Here is a 16,379-nt window from a genome sequence, read left to right on the forward strand (position 1 = left end):
AAAATTATTTGTTAGTTTTAAAAAAAATCATAAAATTTTTGAAGGTCAGTTTAGGGTCATAATTGAGATCACTGTTTCTATGCCTCCTCAGAAACCAACAATGTGTAAAGTTTGGTGTTAGACTGTAACGACCTCAAATTCACCCTTGTATATTTATGATTTTTTTTAAACGAATACATGTTTTTAAATCATTGCAAAAAGAAACCCATGGACTGGAGTACATCACATATTTATATCACCAACTCATGTCCATTCCAAACCAAAATTTTATTTAACCAAGATTTAGTGTAAATCAAATCCAATCTTAATAGACTCAAACATTATGTCCATAAGTTTAACAAAAACAAATCCCCAACACCGTTAGAATCTCAGCAACCCTAGCAACCCTTCATAAACGTCATCACCTTCAATAATTTAGCTCCGCCATCACCATACTCGATTAATCCTGAACCTCAGCACCTGAAAAAAGTTTTAAAAACGAAATAGGAATGAAAGTTCTCATACGAAACCCTTTCAAAATCCAAGGGTAAGGAAAGAAGCATACATCAAAACAAACATAAGTTTAAGAAAACCTTAAAACACAATTTACCATTAAATGAGGCTTGCAATATAAGCTAATTTAATAGAGGCAATCAAAATCAAATGCTACACAAACCAATGTCTGCATGAACCAATGCATATTGCATGAATGAGTTTTTATGTCATTATTAACCATTACTTTTGAATGCAATTCAATTAAGTTCTCATCTTGCAAATCTCGCATTTACTATAAACGGGTTAAATCTCAAGGTTCAAAGCAGTCCACAATTATATTTTATTAATTGGGTATCACACATATCCCTCGATCGACGTCAAGCATCCCCACCCTAGGTCAGAACATCAGGCATCCTCATAGAATGTCGAAACAATAAGGGCATCCTCACCCTAGGTCGCCATACTGGAGTCATCGGGTATCCTCACTCTAGCCAACCACTGTCAGAGCATCCTCACCCTGAAGGGCCACCGTCAGAATATCCTCACCCTATACTGCTCGGTATACCAAGATGCTATCAACTGAAGCCAAACCACACCATCCATAGGCAAAAATGGTAGAAATGTTTCCTACTACCATGGTTGGGAGCACGAACGTCAATATGAGGTTCTTAAGAAAAACAATACTATGGAATTTTAGTATCACATTGTCCCCCCACGGCAGCCATCCAAGGTGCCAACCATCTCCACAGGGCATCCAAGAAGCAAATTATTACACTGTTTAGGTATCTTTTATCTCTTTAAATTATCAAAAGTTCTTTCCACAAGAATATACTGGATCCATATATCCACAACATGCATCTCACCATGCATTCACCGATTGGGCTACCACCTCGCTCGATCTAAATCTAAATAAGTGGAAATCACAAAGACTCATGCACAGAACTAAATAGTGAAAGGATAAAAGGAACCGGGTAACCTGAAAAACCAAGTATGTCAAACAAATCCAACTTTTGAAAAATGTAAAAAGCTACCATATAATGTATGACATAATCTGAGCAACTATTTGTCCGACTTCCTATCTAACAATATAATTCTCATGAAAACTGGTACCTACTACATAAATCTGCAATCTGTATCAGATTATTTCTCAATTGACCAGTTAGTGCTCTTAAGAAATGACAAACATTTGTACAGGATAAAAAGGAAGTCAGGATACTCTAGATTCCAAAATGCAACAGCAGTAAGAGAAGAATAAACAAAGTACGAAATTTTCGTTTAACCAGATCAAAGGATCAAGATTTGAACTACATAGAACTTGCCTGGAAGAACCGTCAAACCATAAGAAGCAATTAAGAAATAAAGATGAAAGTAAAAAAGATATCATTTTTCTTTTAATGCTGATAATGTTTCTTTGACCCTTTTCATGCTACAGGAAACAACAAATCTCCATAAATAATCGAGTAAATAAGCTGCAAAATCACGAGTGCTCCAGTGCAAAGATATTAACCTCATAATGGGCAGCAGAACCAAAGAAAAATCGTTACCCCATCGGGTACCTCAAAAGATTGGTTCCTCAGAAGTTGAAATAATGCTTGAAAACATTTCATATGTTTTCCATGAAAAAACATGAAATGCATCATCAAAATGTTTTAAAAAGAAGTCCAACTTTCACATACAACTGAGGGAATATATTAAAGCTTAAAGAAAAACAAAAAATATAGTTTAGATAATAATCACTAAGCTTATGGACAAACACAGCTATTAATTCACAAAATTTTCTGGTGGCCATTTGACTTGATAAAGTAAAAAAAAAGTTTCAACAATGAAACCACGTAAATTAAATGCCAACCATGTAACTGGTTTCTGTAAGTGATATAAGACCAATTCCATTTTAAGCCAACTACTGCAATTGGTTTAGTTAGTAAGGTTACAATATAAAGCTGCACTAACATACAATCTTGCCATGGTGAGTTCATTCTACAGTGGGATCAGATGCACAATAGCTTAAACAAGGCATCTTACATGCCGCACGTTACGAGAAATACCAGCCTAAAAACCTCTTACCAAGGTGGAATTCATATGTTAAATTAACAAGTATGATGCCATTGTGGTATTTATATGTTAAACTAGCAAATTACACTTGTTACAAAGAGCTTAGATATTCAACTGTTGACATAACTATGCAGATCCCATACAAACCTTAGCAAGAACCACTAAATGTTAAAGCAGGAAAGCAACCTCTTAGACACTCTCGGGAGTTGGACCAAATAGAAAATGACATCATTTACAAAATATAAAAAATCTTCTCCGGTTAATCCAAAGACCTGACTTTTTATATACAGGAGAGAGCCACACACATACATATATGTCAAGCAAATGAATCAAAATAACAACTCTTCAGGGAGATTTCTCCAAATATTGGTTTTATTTGTTTTTTATGCTAAGGTTGAAGTTCTAGAAGATGGTTCAATAATGGTAACAAATAAAATTGAATCTGTACAAACACCCGCTATTGTAATCTTCCATAGAACAACAGAAATCAAAGCATATAAGAGATGACATTTTACATAAAATCAAATCAGATTTATGACCAAAACAAATCAACATTATCATTACAACCCGAAATTCAGTTCTTTTTTTACAATTGTACCCCAGAAAAATTCAGATTCAAATCCAATCCCAATACATAAATATCAATATAAATTCATATGCACACTAATCAATCAATTTGTAGACAAATATAAAGTTCTGGTCCAGGATAGATAAAGGCTGCAGAACGTGAATAAACCAGAAACAAGACGATATTAAAAAAGAAAGGTAAAGAAATAGGCACACAGATTTAGATTGGGTATAAGAATCAAGACCAAGAACATATCTTGATGTAAAGATTCAGATCTGATGTTGATAACACTCAATCCAAATAAGTTCTGATAAAAAATATAATGAAACTGTATAAACAAAGACTGGGCAAACAGGAAGATATCTGTTTCAAAATATCAGATCCAAACCTGATAGAATATGGTTTGTGTCAACTGTCAAGTCCGATCAGTAAAATAAGGGAATCTTAACCAACCTAAGGCAGATCTAACTACCCCACAAGGTAGATATCAGAACACATTTTTACAGTAATCCCAAACTCAATTAAAATGCATATATATAAAGAACACATTTTTATTTTACATCTAAACCTATGCTTGGATCGATCTACGCTAGATTCCCCACCCACTGAAATATGTAAATCCCGTACCTTAGCTATGGATTGTTCGAGGGAAGTTGGTTCCTAACGGAACGAGAAACACCACCACAAAGGTCAGTCCTTCCTTCTCCCCCCTCTCTTTCTCAAACACATAAAGATAGGGTTCGCTCTATTTTTTTCTCTCTCTTGCTCCCTCTCTCAAAAACGTGATTGTGTGAGAGAGGAGACTCACCCATTTAAGGAAATGTCGGTCTCCCACCTCTAGTGGGTCCCTAGGTGACACCCCTTCTTAGGGAGTTTCCAAATCAACCTAGCTTACTAATTTATCTTGTAAATTAGACAACCCTAATTAGCTTCTAATTTATGAAATTTCTTAAATTGGCTTCTAATTTATGAAATTTCCTAATTTGCTTCTAATTTAAGCACATCTTAATTTTTGGACTATGGATCCTATTCAAAGGGTCCATGATCCATCCTAGGGTCCAATGAATATTACTAACCCATTTAATTAATACCACAATATTAATTAATCAATTATTAATTAGTAAACTAATTATTAGCAAATTCTCATTACAATTATCATTAAATTAAATTAAATAAATTTCTTAAAATTTCAAAAAATGCCAAGCATTACATAGACTATACAAACGAACACTCCAGCCAGACTGTTCCCAGATAAACTCCAATTAAATAATTTGCATTAGCACTCATCGTAAGTTAATGAAGGGTACAAGACATTTTTGGACCCTAGAACTAACAAGATATACATACATATTCTACCAAAACACTATGGTGGTTGACAATCTGCCAATAAAGGTCTCACTACATATATTCACAGCCAAAGGTTTCATTGCAACGTGTATTCATGGTCGTTAGAAAAATAAAATATGGCAGTTACTTCTATAAACATGGGCAACAAATTGGACAAATGCTGTATAAATCAAGGTTTCCAGCGGATGCGAGAAACGATATGGGAAGCGGAAGTGAGAAGCGATGCATTTTAAAATTTATAGGAAGCGGGAAGCGAGGAATAAAAAAACAATATAACAATTGAATGAAAATAGAAATGGAAAGCAAATAAAAGCTAAAATAAATGTGACTATTCTTAAATTTAATGATTTTTTAGTGTAAGAATTAAATTTTTAACAAAATCTAAAAATGATGATTGCCAATTTAGAGAAAGCACATGGAAGTGAGTGAGAAGCATGAGAGAAAACACATAAACAAAACATGAAAAGTAGAGTGAGAAATCACTTAAGAATAGATGAAACGTGTGGAAAACATAAAAGCATGGGACAATTGAGATGCCCATCAAGTTCCAGAAGTGAGGAGTATCACGCTTCTGAAGCGAGTTTTCGGGAAGCAGGCTTCCCACATATCTAAGAAGCTTCATGTAACTATGGTATAAATACAGATGCAGCAGTCTGATTTCACGGTTAGAACAAAATCAGACATCATGAGTGATATATTCAGAGAGAAAAAGGTTAGCCTTGAGCACTACCTATTTTCCACATAGATGTGCATGCATGCAAGTTCTTGTGAAAATTAAGCATAATTACAGGAGCATCACCATGGTGGTCTTGATGTTGGAAATAGATAGTTAAGCGTCAGTGGGAGCCTATCTTTCAAACGAGAAATCAGCTTGAACGTCTCTTCTGCTTCAATCTGCTGTCGAATATCACTCCTTGATGCACGGTCAGGATGAAATCGTACAAGGGCATGTTTGTAGGCTGCATTCACCTGACAGGTCCATAGTTTAAACAACAATGTAACATACGATTAATAAATTCATGAAGCTATTTATGGTATGCCAAATTTTTTTTGAACATGTGGATAATGGGTAAGCTCCTATCTGTAATAGGAAAATCTAAACAATCCTTTTAACACACATTCATGCAATGCCTCTCAGACGGATGAACTCATTTATGGACTGCAAACCTCTTCATGTTGACCATCATTTTAAGATTAGGAATGTCTTGAATACTTTTATAGAAATGTTGGAGATTATTTACATATTAAGGCTTGTGGTCTTCGACTTAATCCAATGCCTACGGACTATGTGGACAAAAGCGCTGCCTAGTCGGCCCAAGCGCAAGTAAAATGCTTAGGCTTTGCAATTCCTACGTGGGTACCTTAAAATGTACCAATTTTGCCAACTAGGCACCGACTAGGGTGTCTAGTTAGCGAATAATCTGCCCTCGCCTAGGATCACAGGCAGTTTAGTAATTTTTATTATATATATATTTTAAAAAATCATACGAAGGGAGGGGCTTTAATTCTAAATGATTATGTTTTTTTTATATATGTGTGAACTTTTTTTTGATGAATTTTTCTCCTAAAGGCTGAAAGAGAGATATATATGTGTAATTTTTGTTTTGTATATATGTGTTAGTTTTTGTAAATTTTTCTATAAAAGCATGAAAGCATGTTTCAGTATTACTAATTATGAAATGTTATTTATATATGTATCTATTACTATGCTTCTGTGAAAGGCAGAAAGTATGATCTCTCTCTCTCTCTCTCTCTCTCTCTATATATATATATATATATATATATATATATATATATATTGAAAATATTGCAAGAAATATCAATTTTTTAGTGTAGCCAATATTAAAGGAAATATCTCGCAATATTTTCAAAATTTCACTAGAAGACAAACTATTGTGATATTATCACGATAATATCATGATATTTTTGGAAAAAAAAATATTTTTTAAATTTGCATTTCCTATTTTTTGTTTCTTTTATATTTTTAAAAACTTTAAAACTTGTTTTTTTATATTTTTGGAAGAAAAATAATGCAAAACTTATGATTTTCTTATCGTTTTGGTTATTATTTATATTTTTAAAAAATTTTAAACTCTCAAGATTTTTTCGAGATTTTTCAACTTTTGAAAATCTCTCCAAAAAATAGCCTTGTCGAGATAATACCTTGAACAATATAGGTGACTATGATATATATATATATATATATATTCTAATTATGCTATGAATAAAATATGTGTGTATTACAATCAATTTTTTTGTGAAAAGCTCAAAGCATATTTTGTTGATTATACTGAATATGTTATGAATAATTGAATATATATATATAGTGAAAGCATGTGTAATGGTGTACTTGTCTAGTGAAAACATATTATTAACAAAAGAATTAAATATATTTTTATGTATATTTTGTATATTTTTTATTTTATAATTGGGGTACCAATTAGGTCTAACTAGTCCCGCCTAGTCCTCGACTAGTCTTTTTAGGGGGTTTATTGACTAGGCACCGCCTAGAGCTTTTGACTATATACCCACGAACAACTATTCCATTGCCTTGTCTAAATGGCCCAAAACCTGAAAAGGCAGCTTCTTTGGTTGCCCAGAAATCGAAAAGTTAAAAAAAAAGGAACGGGCCATTGTATTTGTAAAAAACAATATTTAATCATGACCTAGCGTACCACCAAAATTTAAAAAATAAAATAAAATAAAAAATAAGGTGAAAGAGATAGAGAGAGGTCTGACCATTTCTCGGCTGGTCATTGGCCGGAAAATGACTAGTGGTATTGGTTTGAAATAATCAAACTTCGACTTAGCTAGAAGGGTCCAGTAGTGGTGGGAGTGGGGCAGATGGTTAGAGATCCGAGGAGGCCCAACCAAAAAACCTAGTTTCTTCCATGAAAAGCCTAGGTAGGAGCAAGTTCTGCAAAAATTGGTTTCAACTGAGTTTTGTGAAAACCAGGTTTAGCCAAACCTAGTTAGCTGACATCCAAACGTGTCACTAAACCTAATTTTGGGAGTATAGCAAAACCTAGTTATTTTCAAAAAGTGAGGGAAAATCTCCGAAGCTTTAAAAATGACAAAAAATATGGTAATAATAAAAAAGACAAGAATAGTAGGTTTTGCAGTGTTTTTTCTTCCAAAATATAAAGAAACATCCAGAAAAGCATTTAAAATATAAAAGAAACAAAAAATAATACTTGAAATATATTAAAAAAATATGTTTTTGAATATCTCGGAAAAATATCATGATATTTCCAATTCCAGTGATATTTTGAACTCCAAAAAATATCGGTTGACCTTGAAATACTGATAATATCGCGATATTCTCAAAATATCGGTGATATCAATGACACTGGTATGTCGAATCAAACAACAAAGATAAATACACAAGAGCACAAAAGGCAATAAGCCAAAACACAAGCCACTATGGGCAATACAAGTGCACTAAGGCACAAGAGTGAGAACAAGAGAGCAAGCACACATAAAAAATATAATTTTATTAATAGGAATGCTCACAAGAAGCTTACATAAAAAAGTATACACCTACCGTGTTCTTATATAAATATATATATAAGAACACGATAGGTGTATGCTTTATATATATATATATATAAGAACACGATAGGTGTATACTTTATATATATATATATATATATATATATATATATATATATATATATATATATATATTTCTTGATATATCTCGAGGTAAGTTAGTCTGCCCACTATGGGAATTTCCGTCATTTCATACAGGGATATTCTGGTAATTTGTATTCTGGTAATTTAGTCTATCTACAGGGACATTTTAGTCATTTTATACAGGGGTATTTTGATAATTAAATATGTCTATAGGGGCATTTTGGTCATTCAAGACACGGGTATTGATTGCACCCATTATAGGCATTGGGCATCTCCCAACAGTCATAAATATGACTGTTGGGAGCTTCCCAACGTCTATAATGGGAGCCCCCTTGGTCTCTCATTTGTGTATAAATAAGGCTCAAAGGCCTTTGTATTCTTAAGCTTTTCTTAAAGCTATTCATTAATACAAATTATATTTTTTATGTGCTCTTGTCTCTTTTGAGACTATTTAGCACTTATGTGCTTGTGTTGTGCCATAGTGCACTATTTTCTTGCTTGGTGATCGTGTATTCTCGTTGGATCATTCTCTTTTGAGGCTCCCGTACACTTCATTCCACTTGGCGAGTAAGTTACTTCAATACCTAAGAAATATCTCAAAAAACAGAGGTCAGTCATATCAAAAGTTTCTTTAAGCATAAATTTGATTTGTTGAACCCTTTCTTATCACTTCCAGTGATGATCATATCATCGACATTTAGGAATAGTATAACAAAAGTAGAACATGTAAATCTTACAAAAATAGCATTGTTGGTAGGGATAGCAGTGGATCGGGAAAAAACGGGAATTCGTCCAAACCCGTGCCGTTTGGACCAAGGATGGAGGATAGAAAATGGGGAACAGACCGGGGATGAAAGTGAAAATCAAAACCCGCACGGGGATGAAGGTGAGGATGGACTTACTCTTGCCCCCGCCCCGTCCTCGATCCCCGTTAATGAATTTATTAATATACCCTTATATATTACAAAATCTTTATATATATATACATATATTTCAAACCCTAAACCTAAGTCACACGAACTCGGTTAAAAGGTCGACGCACCTGCACCGATACGCCCCGAAACAGGTGCGACTTTAGACACGGGGCGGACAGGGTCAACTAAGTGTTAGACTCGGTCAACGCACCGGGGCCGAGTCCGTCCACATTTTTTACTCTGTCAACTTTGACCAAGTCTATTTTTGTCCATTTATTAAAATTAATTTGGACTAGGGTCGATTCCGGACCTGACCCGGATCCAAGACGGTATCGGGGTCGGGGCCCGAGCCTTAAGAGGCTACGCAGGGGGAGGGGCAGACGACAGACCCCTCCCCGCCGATCGCTCCCTCTCCCCCACCCGTCCCTCGCTCCTCGTCCCCTTCAGGCTCACCGGCGACCCAGACCCTGACGACCGTAGCCGCCAGCCACCGGTCCTCTCAGGTATATCCCTCCTCCCTCTTTTGTTCTTCTTCCTCTTCCTCCAGCAGGGGCGGAGCCCCCTGCCACGTTCGTGTTTTCCGGCGGGGGACGGAGGCCCCTGCCTTAGTTTCTTTTCCTGCATGGGGCAGAGCCCCTTACCTCGGATATGTTTTCTAGTAGGGGGCTCCGCCCCCTTGCCTCAATTTGTTTTTTTGGCAGGGGGCTACGCCCCCTGCCTCAGTTCGCCTCAGTCGCAGTTTTTCAGCAGGGGGTGGAGGCCCCTGCCTCAGATCTGTTTTCCGGTAGGGGGCTCCGCCCCTTGCCTCCGTTTGTTTTTTCGGCAGGGGGCGGAGCCCCCTGCCTCTGTTATTTTCTGTCAGGCACACAGTGAGAGGGGTGAAAGAAATTGTAGTACATATGCTCAAATTCATAATATTAAAATAAACAAACTCACTAGTAAAGAGCAGCGGATTTGGTTTATGTTCACTCTAATCTACGATTAATTTCTCGCCGCACCAAAGATGAGTATAGGTATTTTTTTTTCTTTTATATTCAAAGTTCGTATTTAAATATTTGTATTCAAAGTTCGAAGTTAGATACTAAGTTAGTCGTATTTTGATGCAATTGTGGACCATCCAAGTATTGGGATGTAAATCCAGAAGATTTTGACTTGGAGGGAGAACATGATTTACATACTCTCAACATGGACTACCACGATCCTGTTCTTCCCTCTAATTCAGACGATGAGGCAGATTTATGATACGTTTTGTTGTTATCACACTCACAAGCTTCTTTGTGTTATATTTTGGTAAGTTTGTGTTGCTACTTCAATAGAATTACTTTTTTATTTTTGCTTTAAAATTTACAATCTTATTATTGTTATATATATATATATATATATTAAAATATATATATATATATAGTTGTGTCCCCATGTCCAAATTTTTTGAAATTCCTCGGCACCCGTACCCGCATAGGGATGGCAGTGGACCGGGGCGGGGCGGGGGACAAGGTCTCCACCCCCGCCCCGCCTCTAAAATGTAACCTTCATTCCCGGTCCACCCCCGTGACGGGGGAGACTTTGGAGCTCCACCCCCGCCCCGTCTCAACATTCTAATCCCCACCCCCGCCCTGTCCCCGTCCCTGTCCCCGTCCCTGTCCCCGCCCCGTCCCCGTCCCCGTCCCCACCCCGTCCCCGTCCCCGTCCCCGTCCCCGTCCCCGTCCCCGTCCCATCCCCGTCCCATCCCCGTCCCCGTCCCCGTCTCGTCCCGTCCCGTCCCGTCCCGTCCCCGTTTGTCAAATTGCATCTCATCAAGCTGTTATCACAACAACTCGGATATCTGGTTAAAAGGGAAATGACCCTTATGATGCAGTATCAGAATAAGGGGCAATACGTGAAAATATATGTATACTGGAATAGAAAAAACCAAAGCGTTTCTGGAATCTGAACCCAGCTGATTGAACCATTTGCAAGGTTGTGCCCCAAGATGGTTATCCAGCATATAAAACAACAGGCTTCGAAAATATAAAGCATAAACAACATTTTACTGACGGTGAGGAGAGGGGTCGGCGAAAATATAAAGCATAAACAACATTTCAGAGGCAGTTGTTCCCCTCCCCTGTGTTCAGTTCATCGGAGGTGAAGGGGGCAATCTCGGCTTCAACATGTTCAGGTCAGAGCAGGATGCTCTCAAGATGACGGGCTCTAGAGAAACTATCCCCGTCCCAAATGTTGACCTTCTTAGAGTGACTTTTGAACCCGAGTCCTTGATGTTCCCAGCAAACCGCAGGATGATAGCATCACTGTCCGCCCCCCTTGCCTTCATCCACATCAAACGACTCTTCAGAAATAAAAAAAATGCATGGAGAACGAAACGATATCACAAGACTAAGAGAAGAGAAGCAAAGAAACAGGAAGACGGTGAGGAGAGGGGTCGGCGACGACGCTGCTCCGATGATGCAAGGCTACAGACGGGGAAAGGAAAAAGAAAAGAGGGAGGAGATGGCACCACAGAGGAGGCTCACGGCAGTGGCACAAGGCAGCGGCAGAGATGGAAGGAGGGAGAGAATCGATCGTGTCGGCCAACGGTGGTCGGTGTCGGCAAACGGTGGTCGGCGACGGCAAACGGTGGTCGGCGACGGCCCGGCTCCAATGATAATGCGGATGGGGAAGGGGAAGAGGCGACGGCCCGGCTCGGTGGCTCCAGGGTTAGGAAATTAGGGAAGGGAGTTAGGGTTAGTAAACATGTAGAAAAATATAAAGGGCTGGGGGGCGGGGATGGGGCGGGGCCGGGACGGGGATGGGGCGGGGCGGGGCGGGGCCGGGACGGGGATGGGCCGGGGGCGGGGCGGGGCGGGGCCAGTGCGGGGATGGGGCGGGGCGGGGCGGGGGAACGTGCCAGTCCATCCCCGCCTCCACCCCCGGACGGGGATGGATTTTAACCTTCGTCCCCGCCTCCATCCCCGTTTCATACCCTCCATCCCCGGTCCAAACGGGGCGAGGCGGGGCGGGGCCCCGCTTTCCCCCGGTCCACTGCCATCCCTATACCCGCACCCATGTGACATAGCCCTAAACCCTTCCTCTCCTTATTGACGGGGAGGAGGATGGGAATGGGGACAACTATTTTGAGACAGGGATGGAGGGCAAAATTTTAAGATGGGGTGGGGGTGAAGACCTAGTCCCCCGCACCCACCCCGGTCCACTGCCATCCATAATTGTCAGTATAACATGATCTAAAACTAATATCCAATATAGTTCTATTGAACCTATCATACCATGCCTTTGGGGCTTGTTTAAGCTCATACAAGACTTTGCGAAGATGAAGAACCATACCCTTCTCAATGTTCAGACTGAGGGGAGGATCCATATATACTTTATTCAAATTTTCATTTACAAAGACATTTTTAACATCTAATTGGTATATAGGTTAATTCTTAATGGATGTACTGCAATGAGAGTCTTAACAATGGTCATACGAATAACTGGAGTAAGGGTTTCTTTGTAATCTATACTATATTCTTTGGAATATCCTTTTGCAACTAACATAGCTTTGTATCTCTCTATCCATCACTTTTGGTCTTTATTTTAAATACTCACCTACATCCTATAGTCTTCTTTCTTTTAGGTAGTGGTTAAATGTCTCAAGTTTAAGCTTTATGTAGGGCTTCTAATTCTAAGTTCATGGCTCATTCTTTTATGTCTTTGGCCTTTCTATAATTTGAAGGTTCATGATATGAATGTATAGTTATCAGACAAGATCTATGATTGGGTGAAAAGACTCATAAGAGACAAACCTATCCGGGGGGTCTAGAGACGTGCTCGGATCTCCTAAGACTAGGTTCTTCTAACTCAAGGGATTGATTATATTTATCAAAAGCATATGGATGATTCCCACCATTACGTTGAGAGTAACACTGAAGTTCTCGAGTAGGTTAACTATCGATATGTGTCTCATGAATAGGTTCTACATTATCATTAATATCATTCGGAAGCATTATCATCATCATTCTTACTAGAATCATAATCCACAACTTTATCATTATGTTTTAGGTAATAAATCAGACAAGAAGGCGTACTAAAGATCTTCCTTAGATTCTTTAACATCAATTTCTTTTTCTTTTCAAAGAAATGGAACATTCCTAGAAACAAAGAGCTTATCATTTTTTAAATCGTAACATCTACAGTCTTTTTCATTATCAGTATATCCAAAAGACACACACTCTATGGCTTTGGGGGAGAGTTCGTTATGTTTTTTAAGCAGTACAAAACACTTAAATCCGAACACCCTCAATCTTTTTAAATCCAGACTAATGTTAAAAAGTTTTTCTAATGGAGATTTGTTTCCCAAATTTGGTGAAGGCATTTTATTTATCAAGTATACCGCAATAAGAGCGGCTTTGGCCCAATTTTTTTTTGAAACTTACTTTGAAATAATCAAAGTTCTAGTAGTTTCAACAATTCGATGATGTTTTCTTTTTTCTGTTTTGTTGAGGTGTTCTATGACAAGATGTTTTATGTATAATCACATAGATTTCCATCAAGTTTCGGAAGCGAAAAGTATTGCACTTCTGAAATGGGTTTTCGAGAACTAAGCTTCCCACCAATCTAAGAAGCTTCTAGTAACTCCAGGAAAGATATAAAATGATAGGTTAACCATGGTCTTCACTATGAATTGAATAATAGAAACATTGAACTATTTAGTTTTACAGATGAAAGAGAATAAGAATCTTTGCAAATCTATGCACATGCATACGCAAATCTAAGGCATATGCAATTGAAACTGGTTTGCTTGGATATTACATAGCATACATATTCACATATTATAAATCTATGCAAATTCGCCAACCCCAATTGTTTTGGGATGAGGGTGTAGTTGTTGTTGTTGTATAAATCTATGCAAATACATTTATCTCGGATTTAAAAAACAAATATCATGAGAAATTGCCTCTAAAAGAGATTGATTAAATAGATGTTTTCTACTATGCCTCAAAACACATACAAATTGAAAAAATAAAAACAAAATTGAGCAAAGCTTTGAAGAGTTCCAACAAAATTACTAGAACTTGTATAACCAAAAGGTGAAAAAGAATTAAGACAAACAGGAATAGTAAATTACAGTGGAAAATGAAAGGAAACTTTGCTACATCAGTCGTATAAAAACAAAATGTAAAAATAAAATAATAGACAAAAGAAGAACAGATGTACCTTTTGGTATTTCAGATAAAAAAAATTGAGAGATATCTATACAGTCAAAACCTCGAGACTGTCTAGTCAAACCAGTTTCAATTGCATATGCCTTAGTGTGTCTGTGTGTGTGTTCCCACACAGACACGTGCACATACGCACTTCTGTAGCTTCTTCTGAAAATGAACCAGCTCATAAATCAACAGATTGAGACCATGGAGCAATGACCTTTAACCAAAAGGAAGAATTCAGTTGCAAATCTTTCAAGCATTAGTGACTTCTTTATTCCAAGAAGACTTTTTTAAAGGAAAAAGGGAAACCTAGGCTGCAAGGCCAGTGACTTGGTTTACCCTACATGTTCAGTGTTATATTTTTTTCAATATTTTTAGAAGAGAGGCATTGATATCCCCATAGAAAATTGCCAAAATATATTTTTTTCTTATATATCAATGCACATAGGAGTTTATATAGATGCACAAATCATTACTGTTTCCTTTTCCCCTATGTTTTTCAAACATATAACAGAGGTTTATTCATTGATTCTAAAGTTCAATGCATGTGCATTCCCGAATCATGTTTTCATCTAGTCTAAGTATTCGACTAACATGAATGAACTAGTGAACCATGGAAGTGAATTCAGCTACTAAGGTATTAAAGGCATATGTTACTTCTTGATTTCAAATTTTCTAATAAGGAGAACTCAAAATAAAAGCTCGATTTTTACTCCATTTACCACATAAGTAATATAATAAGTACATTTGAGATTTTTGTGGAACATAAAATCGTGAACCCCAAACTGCATACCCATAAACCAATAAGTCAGAAAATAATTGCATAATAAAGAGAAAATGAAAACATATTCTTTGGCCTCAAATGCAGAATTATATACAGAAATGATGACAACTGCATTCCTAGAATAGAAGTCAAAACAAAGACCATAAAATTGCATAAGAGTTAAGCCATCAGAAAATTTCAGCAATAGAACGTAACTCCTCACTATGTGCATCATGATGAAACTACATAAAACTGTACTAGAGCCAACTTGCATGCCCAATATCCAATGAAAAGAATCATTGCACACGATTATGCATATCCAATTCGCATAACAGAACTATAAGGTAGACGGTGCTAGAAACATGCAACCTAAACTCTAAATGCTCCAGTGGAAGAGTTCAAAATTCTGGCATACAGTTGATACCGAAAGAGGAAGAAATGATGATCATTTGACAGTTAATGACCTATTATGTTCCTTGAATAGGCTAGTGTGCATGATGAAGTGTTTAGACTGGCAAATATCAAATCCAAAGGACCATGAACCATGTTATAGAGCATCTGCTACATTGAAGAAACAGGCTCTTCGTGCAATTTTATGAAGAACTAGCAAATATGTACAACTAAAATTTTACATAATTACCTCATGAGGCATGGGATAGGGACTCCCTCCAACCTGGATGCCTAGACCACGAAGTAATGAAGCCATATCTCTGTACAAAAGCTCAAAATGGTCCAGTTTCTTCCTCACTTCACCACGAAGCTGCTCTTTCAAATTCATAGTTTCCTCATCCTGTTATTTGTGTGATCATAGACGAAAAAGTAGTAAGCAACAACCCAGGAAAATTCAATAACAAAAAAGATCACGCTCATTTCAAGATAAAGTAAAAGACATAATATTAATTGAAAAAAAAAGATGTTAACCCTTCAAAAACACAGAATGAGTGTCAAATTTAAACCTTCTTTTGTGTCTGCCGCACTTCCTCAAGTCGTTGCTTTTGTCTTCTTTCCATATTCAATAACCGTAAAGTTTCAGCCTTTTTTCTCTTCCGCAGCCTTTGTGCTTCCTCTGCCTGTAGAAGCAAGAAAATGGAGCCAGTCAATATGGAACCCAATACTTTATGCATCAAGTTGAAGTGATTAATTTCTGAAATTTTCTCCTGGTTTCTGAGAATGTATGCAATAGAAAGTACTCATTAGTTTCATGGTTGAAACTTGAAACCTGTCACCTGGGTAAGTGTGCGGGTACGGAGGGTACGACACGGCTATATATATATATATATATATATATATATATATATATATATATATATATATATATATATATATCACATAAATAAATACAAAATAAACTGAATATAATTTAAATATATATGCTATATCTAAAATATAAAGTTATAAACTGAAAATATAATTATAAATTATAAATTAAAGACAAACTTGTATGTAC

The 16,379-nt window shown here is 37.1% G+C and overlaps 1 protein-coding gene across 10 annotated transcripts in view; it reads right to left on the reverse strand.

Annotated features, from left to right (window-relative positions):
* Positions 1 to 249: 249 nt before the first annotated feature.
* LOC149818887 (uncharacterized) overlaps positions 250 to 16,379 on the reverse strand; it is a 54,699-nt gene continuing 38,569 nt past the window's right edge. For 7 of the 10 annotated variants that reach the window (XM_089985764.1, XM_089985766.1, XM_089985767.1 and 4 more), the window contains 4 exons: positions 15,889 to 16,002; positions 15,573 to 15,722; positions 5,241 to 5,410; positions 250 to 459 (listed from right to left, as the gene is read on the reverse strand). In XM_089985764.1, the coding sequence (XP_089841890.1) occupies positions 453 to 459; positions 5,241 to 5,410; positions 15,573 to 15,722; positions 15,889 to 16,002 (441 nt within the window). In that variant the 3' untranslated portion in view covers positions 250 to 452. Of the gene's footprint in view, positions 460 to 4,904; positions 5,411 to 15,572; positions 15,723 to 15,888; positions 16,003 to 16,379 lie in introns of those variants that run through there. The other 3 variants (XR_016427406.1, XM_089985773.1, XM_089985772.1) reach the window with 3 other exon arrangements.

The sequence above is a fragment of the Nuphar pumila genome, chromosome 13, assembly GCF_984573655.1.
Source record: "Nuphar pumila chromosome 13, dmNupPumi1.hap1.1, whole genome shotgun sequence".
NCBI lineage: Eukaryota > Viridiplantae > Streptophyta > Magnoliopsida > Nymphaeales > Nymphaeaceae > Nuphar > Nuphar pumila.